The sequence below is a fragment of the Balaenoptera musculus genome, chromosome 9, assembly GCF_009873245.2.
Source record: "Balaenoptera musculus isolate JJ_BM4_2016_0621 chromosome 9, mBalMus1.pri.v3, whole genome shotgun sequence".
In the NCBI taxonomy this organism is placed as follows: Eukaryota; Metazoa; Chordata; class Mammalia; order Artiodactyla; family Balaenopteridae; genus Balaenoptera; species Balaenoptera musculus.
Genome location: NC_045793.1, coordinates 82,615,052 through 82,631,471, shown reverse-complemented (window position 1 = coordinate 82,631,471; position 16,420 = coordinate 82,615,052). Strand labels below are relative to the sequence as shown.

Here is a 16,420-nt window from a genome sequence, read left to right as displayed (position 1 = left end):
TTTAGAAAATCTACATTTAACATAATAGAAATGTCAGAGGCATAATACATAAGGTATGTTTTACAGATATTTATAACAAAGGAATAAGAGATGTGCTTTAATACTAGGAGCAAAAGAAATTAACTTCTGGAAGAACATTTCCCTAAAAAAAAAAAAAAAACAGTTATCCTAAATTCCATTTTGTTGACCACAGGTTGTAAAACTCACTCTAAAGAATAATAATAGGGCTTCCCTGGTGGCACAGTGGTTAAGAATCCGCCTGCCAATGCAGGGGACACGGGTTCGAGCCCTAGTCCGGGAAGATCCCACATGCCGTGGAGCAACTAAGCCCGCGCACCACAACTACTGAGCCTGCGCTCTAGAGCCCGCGAGCCACAACTGCTGAGCCCACTTGCCACAACTACTGAAGCCCTCACGCCTAGAGCCCGTGCTCTGCAACAAGAGAAGCCACCACAATGAGAGGCCCATGCACCGCAACGAAGAGTAGCCCCCGCTCACCACAACTAGAGAAAGCCCGTGAGCCGCAACGAAGACCCAACGCAGCCAAAAATAAATAAATAAATACATACATAAAGAAGAAGAATAATAAAAACAAATAATAAGATTGTATCATGTATTTAAACACACACAAAAAACCCCCGCAAAAATAGATTAGTGGTCTAATCTGACAAAGGGACAATAAAGACTGACAAAGGGACAATAAAGTAATTAAAAACAATATATAATGTTACTTCCAAGAGTTTCAAGTAGTGGTTCTCAGACTTTATAGTATCTTAAAAATCACCTGGAGAGCCAGTTCAAAATGCTGATTCCCACACTCAACCACAGGCCTACAGATTCAGAATCTCTGCACGTGAAGAGACTCAAGAAGAATAGTTCAGCCACTGTAGAGATAAACTTAACTACAGGTGAATGATCCTGAAAACTCACGTTGCCTGGCCACAGGCTGATGGGAAGTGGGGACCTGCCTTCCCCAACAAGAAGAGCTGCATCTGAACTCAGTGTTCTACTTATTGTCCAAGACTCTAAATCTAACTTCTCAGAAGCCTGCCAGGAAACCTGCCAATAAGTTTTCAGGCAACATTCAGCACAATTAGTAACTATTCAGGACTATATGCTCATGAACAGAGTTTACAGCTTGCACTCAAGTTTGTTTTGCTATTAGAAGGTAAAATGGCAGGGTTGCTGGGATATTCCAGTGGAAGGCAAATCTAGTTCATGTCTAGCATCTTGACAAATGGTCCTGACATGCCTCTCCATGAGGAAGATGGAGTACAGGATATCGTCTGTCTCTTCTAGTTGGGACCTAGTTTCTAAGTTTCCGCCGAAACAACTGGTTCCTGAACCCAAATCATGTGATGTCATAGGCTTTGCCTCCACTGAACAACCCATGGCTCCAAAGCCACTAACTCAGAGAAATATTATCAAGAATAATATGTGGATTAATAATACCTGGTACTATTATACATGGTTGGTGTTTATGTAAATTGCTACTGGGACATTTAATAGGGCATTTTAAAAGCCTTAAATACGTTTCTTTGAATCAACTATTATGTGTCTTAGAATTTGTCTGAACCCTAGCAAAAAGTCAGAAATAACCTAAATGTCCAATAATAGGGGATTTTTAAAATAAGCTACCATCTGGTCATTCTTTTAAAATGATGTTACTGTGTCTCTTATGAAAAGGTATTGCTATGAAAGAGTAGGTTACGAAGCACTATATTGTATAACATGTGAACTCATTAAAAAATATAGAGCCACACATTTAAATATATTAAAACAATGAATTAAAATGCATGAGTTTAATAATTGTTTCCCAGTGACTGTAATTATGATGTATTTGGTATTTTTTGATTTATATGTTAGGAAAATGAGTTTATTTAGTAGTAAGGAACAAATAAATTTTTTTTTGGAAAAATGAAACGTAAGCTATATGACTATAACTAGGGGCACTCTTACCTTGGGGCTAGTTCTCATTAGTTCACCACCAGAGGCAAACTACATTCTACTCTATCTAGATGTTGATTATTAGAGCCCTACTCCAAGCAAACTGGGAGACTTTCAATAGAAATCCCCACCAGCTAAAAGAGATTTAGAAATAACATTGACTATAAAACTTAAAGTAGTCCATTTGAAATGTATTTGATGAATCATTTCAACAACTTCATTATCACTGCCCATTGAACTCATCATCTTCATTTAGCTTTAACTGTTTTAAAGTATAAATGTATAAAAAATTCAAATGTATAAAAGGGAAAAAAGAGGTTTTTAAATAATCAGATAATATTCATCCTAATAATGGAAAGATTCCCTCCAACTTTTTAACAAAAAAAAAGAAAGAAAAGAAACCTTATTTTGTCTTTTTCATCTTTTCACGGCTACCCCAAAATTCTTACCATGGTCTCCTGCGTACATCATAAAGATCAATCTTGTTTGGAGTTCTACTGTTATCAACCCATGGAGAAGCTTAAAAAAAGAGAGAGACAGAGAGAAAGTGAGTGAGAGACAGCAAGAGAGTGAGAGAGCGAGAGAGAGAATTTAAATTTCAAATAGAGAATTAAAATCAAACTATTGGGTTGGCCAAAAAGTGTCTTCGGTTTTTAAGTAAAAATAAAAGACACATTTTTCATTTTCACCAAGAACTTTGTTGAAAAACGTATTCACCTTTTTGTTTTACTACTTTCTGCCATTTTTCAGGCAACTTCATAATTTCATTTTCCCAAAATTTTTTATCTTTTTGAGCAAAGAACTGTTCCAGGTGCCTTTTACAGTCTTCCAGGGAATCGAAATCTTTTCCATTAAGGGAATTTTGTAAAGACCGAAATAAACGGAAATCCGAAGGTATGATGTCTGGTGAATACGGCGGATGAATCAGAACTTCCCAGCCAAGCTGTAACAGTTTTTGCCTGGTCATCAGAGAAACATGTGGTCTTGCGTTATCCTGATGGAAGATTATGTGTTTTCTGTTGACTAATTCTGGACGCTTTTTGTCGAGTGCTGCTTTCAGTTGGTCTAATTGGGAGTGGTACTTGTTGGAATTAATCGTTTGGTTTTCTGGAAGGAGCTCATAATAGAGGACTCCTTTCCAGTCCTACCATATACACAACATCACCTTCTTTGGAAGAAGACTGGCCTTCGGTGTGGTTGGTGGTGGTTCATTTCACTTGTCCCATGATCTCTTCCATTCCACATTATTGTACAGTATCCACTTTTCATTGCCCGTCACAATTTGTTTTCATTACGTTTAAGCAGAGAATCACATGCGGAAGTACGATCAAGAAGGTTTCTTTGCTTAACTTACGTGGAACCCAGACATCAAAGGATGAACATAACCAAGCTGGTGCAAATGATTTTCAATGCTTGATTTGGATATTTTGAGTATGTTGGCTATCTCCCACGTGGTATAATGTTAATTGTTCTCAATGTCTCGATTTTATCGCTATCAACAACTGGTCTACCCGACCTTGGAGCATCGTCCAGCAAGAAATCTCCAGCACGAAACTTCACAAACCACTTTTGACACGTTTGATCAGTCACAGCACCTTCTCCATACACTGCACAATTTTTTTTGCATTTCTGTTGCGTTTTTACCTTTCTTGAAATAATGAAGCATAATATGCCGAAAATGTTGCTTTTTTTCCTTCCATCTTCAGTATTAAAATGGCTACACAAAACTTCACCAATTTTGATAAGTCTTTTTTAAATGCACGCTGATATGACAGCTGTCACATACTGTCTAACAAAATTGTTTCGAATGAAGTTAAAGACAACTAAGTGCTACTAGAGTCATCTTACAGAAAAAAACTGAACAGACCTTTTGGCTGACCCAATATTAGATTTTATCTAGGAAAGTAATACTTTTAAAAGTCACAAAGCACCAAGGACACATTCCACTTATCCACAGTAATGTTAAAATGGGAGATACCATTTTTATGCCCTTAACCTTTTTCTTTTATAAAATTTAAAACAACACAGCAATACAAAAGAAAGTTGTATAAGTCAATTTCTTTTTCATATTATTTCAGAAATAACTTGTTCACAATTGGGATTTTCTGGTGCCAATGAATATGTTTTACCAGGTGTCCAGAAGTTATACATTTTCTTTCTTCTCTACTAACAGAAAAATTTACCTTAAAAGAAAATTTATTTGCCACTAATGAAAACTGTACTTACAATTATTTGATCCTTATATTTTCATTCAATGCTGTACTATCTTGGTCTATAAAAAGACTGTTTTTTTTGGATTGTTATCACATAATAGCATAATTTTTTAACCTTATTATTCCCATATTTGATAATGGCCAGTCCGTTTGAAATTATCATTTAGAAGTTAAATTATAATTAACATAACTGCACAAAAACTTTTCCTGATATTTATTTGAATGATCTGAAGTAATTCAAGTATAGATTCAAGAACCTTCTGTTAGGGGACTTCCCTGGTGGCACAGTGGTTAAGAATTCGCTTTCCAATGCAGGGGATGCGGGTTCGATCCCTGGTCAGGGAACTAGATCCCACATGCATGCCCCAACTAAGAGTTCGCATGCCACAACTAAGGAGCCCACTAGCCGCAACGAAGGAGCACACGTGCCGCAACTAAGAAGCCCACCAGCTGCAACTAAGGAGCACATGTGCCACAACTAAAGTAGCCGGTGAGCTGCAACTAAGGAGCCCACGAGCCACAAATAAGGAGCCTGCTTGCCGGAATTAAGACCTGGCACAACCAAAATAAATTTAAAAGTAATAATAATAATAATAAACTTAAAAACAAAAGAATCTTCTGTTAGTTTCAGAGCCTTTATCATTTTGCAGTAAACAGAAAAATAGTACATCTAACTATTGCTTTTTAAATACAATTAATTTACACTATTCTAATTAAATCTATACTTACTTTAATTAAAATACTTTACAAAGCTTTACACACACACACACACACACACACACACACACGCACGCACCCCTTAGACCCAATGGAGAACAATAAATGCTGATGAATTGGATGATAATTTTATGCTGAAGTCCTCCTCTCCTTGAACACATTTAAACATACGACTCTTGGGAAAATCCCTAATAATAATTCATATGACTTATGCCCTTCAATCTATTTTGCCCTTTTATTTATTGAGAAATGATGAAAATTACATAGAACTTTTCTGAGAATCATGTTTATTAGCCAACTAAGATAATTTGACCATTTAGGATATGTCAAAAACATATACTACTGAGCCTCTCCTTGACTGAATTTTCTTTCTTATTAGCGGCTATATTATAAAATGATTTATTCATTTTAAATGACTAATCACATTTATAAGAAACAGTTAAGTTTAAATATAGCACTCCCCCAACAACCATTTACTAATACAGTCAATGCAACTGAAATGGTAAATTTACTTTAATTCTTTCCATTTGCATTTGCAGAAACTTAGAGCCAGTGAGATAAAATGAATTTTTTTTTTTTGTGGTAGCACTAGAATTAAGCAACAAGCATGCAGGCAGACATGTCAGTTCACTTTCAACTATTATCTAACTCCTCAAGATAGGGTCTTTGTAATAACTACATATTTAAATAACTTTTATTCTTCTTTTAGTACAATGTTATGCTGGTTGTACATTTATTGCCTCAGCTCCGAATTCACCCATTTATCTTGTTCTATGAAAATATCTCTGGGTCCTTCAAATATTTTTCTTTTACCCACAAGCACAATCTTAAGCTTTGTCCGCAGATGAAGAAAGAAAGATGTTGAATGAGAAAGTGGTTTTTGCTTCCTGGTCTGGTTTGTTTGCTCAAAGGCTCTGGCAGCAAATGTAGCTTTCCTGGTGTTTGGCTCCTGCAGTGCTTGAGTATTCTCCAGAGCTCGTGGGTAGCTTCTCCAGACCAAGGCTTCTGGAGAGCTCTCTGGTTCTCCAGCAGTACCACCGGGTATTTTTGTAGTGGAGAGCCTCTGATGAGACACCTGGAACCTTTTAGAGGGTGAACTTCCAGCAAGTCCTACCAGTGTGACACTGTAGTACCTTCTCTGCCATTTGGCGGATCACGACCATGTCCTCTGTAAAAAGATCTGCATCTCGATCCAGGAGCACTGGGGGACCGAAGTCTCTTTCTTGGGCTATTTCTGCCCTATGGGTGGTAGTTATTATATTATACTAAATTATATAATATTTCACCTGGTAGTCTAATATTAGAGTTCTCTATACTTCTAGCCAATCCCTCCTTAATCCCTGCTATAGTTAATAATTCTTTATTAAAAAATTAACTTTTAGGACTTCCCTGGTGGCGTAGTGGTTAAGAATCTGCCTGCCAATGCAAGGGACACGGGTTCGATCCCTGGTCCGGTAAGATTCCACATGCCATGGAGCAACTAAGCCCGTGAGCCACAACTACTGAGCCCGTGAGCCATGACTAGTGAAGTCTGCACGCCTAGAGCCCATGCTCCGCAACAAGAGAAGCCACCTCAGTGAGAAGCCTATGCACCACAACGAAGAGTAGCCCCCGCTTGCAGCAACTAGAGAAAGCCCGCGCACAAAAACGAAGACCCAACATAGCCAAAAATAATTTAATTAAAAAAAAAAAAAATAGGGGCTTCCCTGTGCGCAGTGGTTGAAGGTCTGCCTGCCAATGCGGGGGACACGGGTTCGAGCCCTGGTCTGGGAAGATCCCACATGCCCCGAAGCGGCTAGGCCCGTGGGCCACAGCTGCTGAGCCTGCGCGTCTGGAGCCTGTGCTCCGCAACGAGAGAGGCCACGATAGTGGGAGGCCCGCGCACTGCGATGAAGAGTGGCCCCCACTTGCCGCAACTGGAGAAAGCCCTCGCACAGAAGCGAAGACCCAACACAGCCAAAAATAAATAAATAAATAAATAAATTAAAAAATAAAAAAGAAATGGAAACTTTGTTATAAAAAAATAATAATAATAAAAAATGAAATAAAATAAAATTATCCTTAAAAAAAATTAAGTTTTCCTGTTCAAGACATTGTGTTATCTCTCTCCTGACTGGGCTTAGACTTACGTAAATATTTTGATGAGTTGAGAAGTGAGATTAATTAGCACCGCCAATATAATAGTGGCTATCATGAGTTGAAAGTGGTCAAAAAACTGGAATTTGAAAGTCATGCTTAAATTAGATTTCTGAATTCTTTGCAGAGCACATTCACCTAGGATCTGTTTTCAGTATAACTGCTAATTGAAATGAACTGTGATATATATTACTATGTTCTATAAAATTTATTTCTTTAAAGACAGAAAAAAGGGCTATAATTTACAGTAGGAGCCAGACCATTACATTTTAACATGTTTTATAATCTTAGATGGTTTCTATTTAAAAATATTAATAATGTTCCCTTAGAAGTCTGCTGAGACATTTACTATTAGGAAATATCCCTCGGTTACATTAAATTATTTATATTATTTTAAAATTAAATAATGTAGTTTCTTCTGTGATATTACTAATTAGTTTGTTGTAAAATCCCACTGTGGTACTTATATGGTACATTATATATATAGGCTCAGAAATATGGAAGGTCAAAGAGTAAAAACAGATAATAACCATACACTGCAATTCCCTGAAATAATCAGTTTCATAATGAGGTACAATAAAGGCTCCATGAATGGAAATCAGAGCTTCTACAGTCCCTGCAAAAAGTGAAATGTCACTCATTTTAGATGCCCCTTTTGCTTTCCAATAAGATTTTGGAATGACAGGAGAAAGGAGTGGAAATGACAGCCTACAATGTGGGCATCTCATTTCTGAATGCCATCGTTAATGGTGATAATGATCATTTATGCTTTTTTTCCTGACAAAAAATGAACTGTGGGTGTATCTGACTAAATCTATCTGATGACATTTCTACTTCACATGACATTTAGGGTGTGCTATGTCAGTATCAAACCACTGAGTTCAAAAAGGTGTTTACCTGTACGTTAACTTAGAATACTGAAATATTCTTGAGAAAGTATGCAGATTGTAGAGGCATTTTCTAGTTAAAACGGTCTAAAAATAATAGAGTATCAATTTTTTTTATTTCTGCTCGGAGACAATAAAGTACAAAATGATGAACTGAGGGCTGATTCTCTTGGTAGAAACACCATTTCAAATGACATCTAATTGCATCTCCAATTAACTTAAAATGCATTTTCTAATTCTAAAAGACTTCACATTTTTAGTCTCATGGAAAGACAAAAAAAGTAAATTTCACATACTCAAAAATGCCTATAAAAACCAACCCTGTTTCTATTGCCTGGATCTAATTTATGTTATGTGAATCATTTTTTTTTAGGCTTGTCTCAATCATCTCCTATGCAGTATTAGTCATGGTTCTGAATTGCTAGCCAAGATAATGAATTTGGACTGTTCTTTTAAGGAAAAATTAATTCAATAAATGTGTACTGCACAGCTCACAAAATTTCCTGGAATCTGAGTGTTGCTGCACAACTACTACCATCTCAGTATGGATTCTACACAGTCCCTAATTTATTTGCATCATGGCTCCCCCATCAAGGGTCAGGTACATAACAAAGTGAGGGTTATGTACACATACCAAGGTGCCAGTGCCTCTTGGAAAGCAAATAGCTGTCCTCTTCAGATTTTGAGGCAGCAGATAGGCTCTGCTCCCCAATAAAGCTTTTAACCTGGGAAATACCCTAAACATAGAAAGAGAATTCTGTATTAGCTATGGTAACACAAAGTGACTTGAGCAATCTCAAATCTTCTGTTTCCGCACAGTAAAGCTTATTTCTTTCTCATAGAGCAGATTAAGTTAGATATTACTAGTCACAGGACATAGATTCTGCTCCAAACAGGTATTCAGAGACCTGTAGCTGGTGCAGCTTTTGCATTCTTCAATGCTTGGTTTCCAAGGTCACCTAGGGCAGTGACATGCAGCTGCCAGAGGGAGGGAGGAAGTTCCAAGGAGAAGGAACAACCAAGTCTTAACAATCTCAGATTTGAAGCGACACGTATTTTACTTTCACTCATATTCTACTGGTAAGAACTAGTCACATGGTCCTACATAGATGCAAGAGTGGTCTTGGCTAGGCAGTCATGCCCAAAAGCAAAACATTAGGCTGGAATGGGAGGACAGAACTTTCGTAGAGAGCCAGGAGCCTCTGCCACAGGTACAGACAGACAATTTAAAAATGAGTAATGTCCACTACTATGATAACATCAAAAACAATGTTGTCAAGTAAGCCACCTTTAAGATGAGAGAGATGAGAAAGGGCTAAATACAGAACCCAGTAAATGTATAAGACGTTGAGCTTAAGAATGACTTCTAGACTAAATCTTAGGGCTGGGGTTGCTTGCACAAGAAACTCGCTAGAAGAACAAAATTGGAAGCCAACCAAGTGTTGTGACTGATATTTGTGTTACCAAAGAAGACACAAACCGAGTCTGCAGAAAGCTTGCAACTGTTGTGAACCCTAAAGCAGTTTTTGAGCTCTAAACCTGCACCAGAAACAGCAAGGTATGAAAGCTGTGTAACCCCAAGCACGCCCCTTCACATGTGCTTGAAAGGGTTACAGACAAGAGAGTTGCAACCACAGAATGCTACCGGGAGCAGTCAGATGGGCTAACCAAGAAACTTTATGCAGGAGTAGGAGGTCTTTATATTTCCTTGCCTGGAGGATTATGATACATACCATGGACCAGTGATTGCTCTCTTTTTCCCACTCACTTTTTCCATATGGAAGTTTTTATTGTCATCCAGAAGACAGCACCATTGCCTATTAGATATCTGGTCAGTGATGGGAATAGGGCAGAGAAAGTAACGGGTATTCTGCTGTGTTGCTAAGTAGCCAAATTAGGAAAAGTCATATCCACATGATGGAGAGAATTGCATGTGACCTGGAGATCCTGAATTTTGAGCTGGAGGTACCAACTTGTTGGGACTTTGGATCATCTCCTGTGGAAAGGAAGTGAATATGTTCTATGTATGGGAAAGTGTGCACAGATACTTACACTCCCAGAGGAACAGACTGTGACAGGGCTTCGAAATACACTTTTGTTTTTCCTTCTGGTAAAAGTAACCCTAAAGTTTTAGTTGGCTGCCCACGAGACTTCTCAGTCTCTTTTGCCAAGGTGGGGTCATGTGATAAAATTTTAGTCAACAGCATGTGAGCAGAAGTGATACAGGTACAATTTGGGGGTCATGCTGCTTGCCTTCCAGTTTTTTCCCCTTTACTTTTGGCCTCAACTGTGGACTTAGTCGTGTTGATCCAGTTTTGATCCTACAGATGAGGGCAACAACCTAAGGAATGGCAGATAGACGGAACCCTCAGTCTCTGGAAACCTCATGGACCAGACTTACCCCAACCAACTGATTTACCTACTAAGTAGGAGTTCTACCTGAGAGAAATATTTATAGTCTCTGTTATGCTAGCCATTGTGTATGGAACTGAATTAATAGCCTGATACAGGTCAGAACTTTTCCCAGTGACACAGACCCGAGTCAAGTTTTAAAGCTCGGAGAAAGTGCAAGAGGCAAAAGCTTCATGGAATGTTTGAAATCTATTTCACTATTTTTTTCTTATATTGTCTTCTTAGGAGAGTATTATTTTGGCCCTAGGAAACTGCTTATTGCTATATAATATTTGTATTGCTAGAATCTAGGCAGTTGTGATGTCTGTCTTATCTTTCATGGATCAATGATGAATTTCAGGGTAGACATGTGTTTCTGAACGGTAACTGGTCCCCAAACAATAACCATTCCCAGATCAAGTTTTCAAATCCTGAACGACTGAAGCTTTACAGCGTAGAACCACCAATGGGATCCACAGGCTGAAGGCAGTCATTCCAGCTGGGTAGATGCTAATAAGAAGAGCCTATTCCCTTGTCCCTTCAAAATTTTCTTCTCTGACTGGAAACAACCTAGCGTAGCACTTAAGAGATAAGTTTTAGAGCTAGTCTACCTAGATTTTCATTGGATAAATTACTTAACCTTTTCCAGTAAAACGGGGGTAATAGTTTCCACCTCCAAGGGTTATAGCTAAGATTCAATTATTTATACACGTAAACATTTAGAACTAGTGTTGGCACAATAATAAGCACTCCATGTGTGGATATTTGAAAACAGCATCACTTAGTCACTGGAACTACTTATCATAGGTTGTAGATTTTTTAAAATAATAGATTACTATAAAATGTGCTTAGATTTTAACTACGTAAATGCATAGTCTTATGACTAGGGCTTGGAACATCATACCATTTTCCTATCCTACCCCCTCCCCATGATGCAGGCTGGAGTCACACAGTCAATAAACTTCCTGGGAATCTAAAAACTGACTTCATGAGGTTACCCCAGAAACCCCTGGAGAATACTGGCAGAAGGAAGAGGGCAGGATGGGAAAGGTGTATAGGCAGGGACACAGATAATGGTAACTCTATGTTTCCTATCTGCATTTTTCCCTTTGTTTCATTTTATTTAGAAACTGATTCTCTGAAGTTCTACTGTGATACTTGTTTTCAGCTCTGATATGATCCTGACTTGTTTATCTAGCTTAATTTAGCAAATCCCTATTCTTCACTACATGCAAGGCTCTGCCTTAGGTGCTATGGGGCATGCACACAGACACATTAGATATAGATATAGATACAGATAGAGATATAGATTTATATACCTCTTTACCTGCAGTTACTTATATTGCCAAGCTTTTTAAAAAAGAGCGTATGAAAATAAATTCTGAAGGAAGAAAAAATTTGATAGCTGTTGTAATCTAGATAAAAACCAAGTTCTCTGAGAGAACAAAATAAAGAAAGATTGCTTTTAGGAAAGCCTTCACATGTCTGTATTCTATTTTGAATGATGGATAAGATGCATGTGACCAGAAATGGGGGTCTGGGATCAAAGCATATAGAGATAGGAAAAAAGGGGGGGCAGGTTGTAGAAAATAAAATAAGAGTTTAAAAGGGGGAAAAAAGGCAATTTGGGGTACATGGTGAAGGTTTAACTGTACAGTAAGAGACAAAACTCGAAATGTAGGCTGGGTTAGAGTTTTTGGATGGTCTGAAGGCCACAGCAAGTGAGCCAAATGTCATTAAGTGAACGGTTCCAGACTGTTTAATTTTACTGGAGAAATGATAATCTAAGTTAACTCCAGATAACTTTTTAATAAATTTATTAGATGTCTCTTTGCATCGTGTGTTAATGTCTTTATATTTTTTTCTGTCTCATCTACCTGTGAGCTCCTCCAGAGCAAAATTCTCTCCTACTGGTATTTGAATCCTTAGGATATCTCAATTTCTTCAGAAACAGCAGTTTTGCTTGTTCTTATCAGTTTTCCTCCTTCCAACTCACACTTGACTATATTGACATAATCAAATTCTTTTTAGATTTTAATACTGTTTCTGAGCAATGAGACTTGAGGTTCAATGATAGTGTTGTATTGGATTGAGAGTGTCTTTGGTATCTCCACTGTAATATGTCCAGAACACTTCTCTAATTTATAGAAAAATAAGCATTGGAAACTCACATACAGATACACAGTATTAAAGCCAAGGATAAATCATCATAGTTTTAAAAATTAAAGCACTTATTACCAAGTGATTTGCTGGTAATTCTGTAGATGTCAGATAGACCAGGTAAAACATTTCCATTTAACAGGGGATATTTGTTTGTCAACAGAAGTAACAGATAACAAGGTCAAGTTGTGTGGTTGAGTGAAATATTCCATAAAGTAAATGGTACACAAAGACTTAATCATTTAGATGGTCCATATGTAGTTATTAGCTGTGGCTCAAAAATAAACTTGAACACAGCAAGTTCTATGAAGTAAAAGATGAGGAGGATTTACTGGAAAGTAACTGCAGATGTGTGCTACATAGAGAAAAATGTGAACTCCAACAGAGAAAAAGCTTTCTGTTTTTGCAAGCAAATAAATCCAGTTAGGTGATGATAATGACATATTTATAAAAACAAACAATGATTCTACAGGAACAAATTTCCTATTTTTATGTCAGTAAATCTTATTAGATAATGGGGTAAGGATATATTTCTTAGAAATTTTATATTTGGTATATCTGAGAGAAGTACTTAAAAAATCTGAATTTTTGACAAAAATGTTTTAAATTTTTCTTAATAAAATATACTGAACATAAAATGAATTACATATCAAAGATGGTTCTATGCATCTAAAAATGGACAGCATAAGGTATACAAATTTAGCAATATATCAAAGAAAAAGGAACAGAATGAGAGAGATATTTTAGAAGTTACAAAGAGCTAGAGCTTTTTAACTAAACTTATTTACATATTTTATATACAGTGTTATCCCCCATCAAATTAAGAGCACCTTCCATTTTCATATTAGCATCCTACTTCACTGCTCTCACCTGTAAAATCATTTCATCAGTTTAAGTGTGACTGGATCCATAGTTGATTGCAAAGTTAGCAACTCTGCAACCCTTACATGTGAAAAAGAAGACGGACTCAGGTAAGAGATGAGGTTATGTAAAAGGAAACAAAAATAAGGCTACAGAAATACCTCTGTAAATCAGGATCATGTGAGAATTTCAAAATAATATATTATTTTGTATATATATATAAGATGTGTCCCTCAGACAACACAACTGATTGATGGTATATAGAAAAGCAAATCATGTAATTCAGAATATAAACCTTGTGCTTGGGTGTAAATAGAATTATTGTGCACTCTCCTGTCAATACATCAAATTTTACTATTCTAAATCAAACTCATCCTTTTAGTCCCAAAATAAAAATATTTCTGATATTTTATTTCAGTAAGCATTCTCACATCCAAATTAAAAATTAGTCATCTTAACTTATATCCTATGTCTGTCACTAAATTCATGTATTCATTTTTATGTTTTTCTCATTGTATCTTTTTTTATTGAGCTATAATTCAGATATAACATTGTGTAAGTTTAAGGTGTACAATGTGTTGATTTGATACACTTTTATGAGGGCTAAGTCAGACAGAAAGACAAATACTGTATGACATCACTTATTGGTAGAACCTAAAAAAGCCAAAACTCACAGAAAGAGTAGAATGGTGGTTACTGGAGGCTGGGAGAAATGAGGAGATGTCGTTGGTCAAAGGGTACAAGCTTCCAGTTAGAACACAAAAAAGTTCCGGGGACCTAACGTACAGCATCATATATAGTTAATAGTGACTATTGCTAATAATACTGTATTATATACTTGAAAGTTGCCAAGAGAGTAGATCTTAAATGTTCTTACCACAAAAAAGAGATGGCAATTATCTCTGGTAATTAGCAGAGGCGTTAGAGAACACAATGCTGGTAATCATTTTGCAATATATAAGTGTATCAATTAGTTTATTTTTTTGGTAAGGTTTCTAATACCCTCATTTTCATAGCCAAAGATTCTTCTTTTCTAATTCCTATTTTCCCCTTGTTCAGATATTTAAAATTCCACATCTGACCACTATAACAGCATACCTTCTGGTCAAGCTTTCCTAAGTATTTCTCCTTCCAATCAGAATAAACACCGCTGTAACCACAGTATTCCACTGCCCTCCCAAACATGGTATTTTCCTACACATTAAATCCCAGACAAATAAGTCTGACATTCAAGGCCACATAATCTGTCACTACTAAACTTTTTTTTTTTTTTTTTTTTCCTGCCTGCACCATGCGGCTTGCGGGATCTTAGTTCCCCCACCTGGGGTTGAACCCATGCCCTCAGCAGTGAAAGCGTGGAGTCCTAACCACTGGACTGCCAGGGAATTCCTACTACTAAACCTTTTGATTTGAAATCACTCTTTTTCTGTTAGAAACTTAGATTAGCTGGACTCACTAACCTCCAATAGCGCTTGTTCATGTCCTTGTTTTTACTTTATGCCTTTCTTCCCTCTAAAGAGGATTTTGCCTTTTCTACTTCATTGATTTGATTTTCAGTCCATAGTTTGTAAACGTGTCCCATGACTCTGGTCTATAATTACCTTGACTTTTTCAAAACTGTAGCAAATCTATTGCTACAGTCTGTCTAATTTATTTGACATTTAATCATTTAATGATTTGTATTGTAATTTAAATTTCAAGATGTATAAATTCTGACTCCCTAATTTGATTAAATTTTTCCGCAGAGCAGAAACAACTTGTTATTTTAAAACACAGATTTGCACACAGGAACCATGACAGAGATTTTTTTTCCCCCAATATCTCTTCTCCCCTTCCTCCTTGGTATAGCTTGTGCTTTTTAGCTGTGTACATGGCGCCTTGAAGCTAACTGTGACCATGAGACCACTAAACTCTGGCCAATGTCACGTGAAAGGCTTTGTATGACTTCCAGAAAGTGCCTTAAAAAGGGAGGGAATACCACTCGTAGTCCCTTAAGAAAAAACACAAGCAACAGTGGTGGACACTGCAGCAGACAATTTACTCAGAGGATGACAGAGAAATGATAGGAGTTGTCAACCCCTTATATGTGAAGCTTCCTTACCAGTCCTGGTCTCTGTAACTGATATTCTTTGACTCCAGTAAGAAACAAACCTCCATAGTGTTGAAATCACCATTGTTTTGGATTTTCTTTAACTGGTAGCTACTATTAGTCCTAACTGATACACTGGACTTTAATCATTATTAGCATTAAAAAAACAATAAAGTAATCATTTCAACATAAAGGGTATTTATACAGCAATCAACAAGTGTAATTAAACATATTTATAGTTAAACTTTGTATCCATTCACAAATATCAAAGTAAAAAAAAAAATACAGGTATTTTTAAAGATAATTGATCAATGAAAGCAGTTCTTTTATAAATGCCCCAAAATGGTGAACATCCACTGTTATCTTGTTTTCTTCAAATCAACCAGAAATCTATTAAATGCTCCCTTTTTTAAATAACCAAAAAAGGATTCTTTGGACTACTTTGTCATCTGCTATTTGCTGTTTAAAACATTTTTAAAGTATTTTCAAAAAGAGTTAAGCAGCTCAAGAACAACTGGCTATCCACATGGCAAAAATATGTCCTTCTATATACTTTGCACACAGGTCCTTTTGCATTTTCTTCTAGCAAAATCCTAGCAGATGTAAGAACAAGGAAGTGTCTCCCTAAGGAATATTTAAAACTAATTCAACATATACTAGGTTCCTGTACTGTAAACCCATGTTTTTGAAATGAACAAATGAAGGAGGATGAAGAAAGAACAAATGATTAATAAGATATTTTAAAAATATAATATGAAATTTATGAAATTTTTAGTTTTTTTCTTTCTTTTTTTTTAAGTGCAACTAATTATCTAAAAAGAGTAAGCTGCCTACATTGGCATTTTGACAAGCCACTAAGTCCTGATTACAATCCCAATTACTATAGTAATTGGTATAATTTCAAGAGACACTAATAGATGAAATGCGTAGTTTGTATGTACAGTTTTTATGATGCATAAAAATTCACAAAGTTGATAGCTCTTGAAAGCAGTTTTAATAGCATTAAGGTTAATTTATAT

At 36.5% G+C, this 16,420-nt stretch overlaps 1 protein-coding gene across 8 annotated transcripts in view; it reads right to left on the bottom strand.

Annotated features, from left to right (window-relative positions):
- Positions 1 to 16,420, bottom strand: part of CACNA2D1 (calcium voltage-gated channel auxiliary subunit alpha2delta 1) — a 496,257-nt gene that overhangs the window by 119,271 nt on the left and 360,566 nt on the right. For all 8 annotated transcript variants that reach the window (XR_005021203.1, XM_036863210.1, XM_036863212.1 and 5 more), the window contains one exon: positions 2,397 to 2,466. Coding sequence is in view for 7 of the 8 variants with exons in the window: in XM_036863210.1 (XP_036719105.1) it covers positions 2,397 to 2,466 (70 nt within the window). In the remaining variant the exon portion in view is untranslated. The remainder of the gene's footprint in view (positions 1 to 2,396; positions 2,467 to 16,420) is intronic.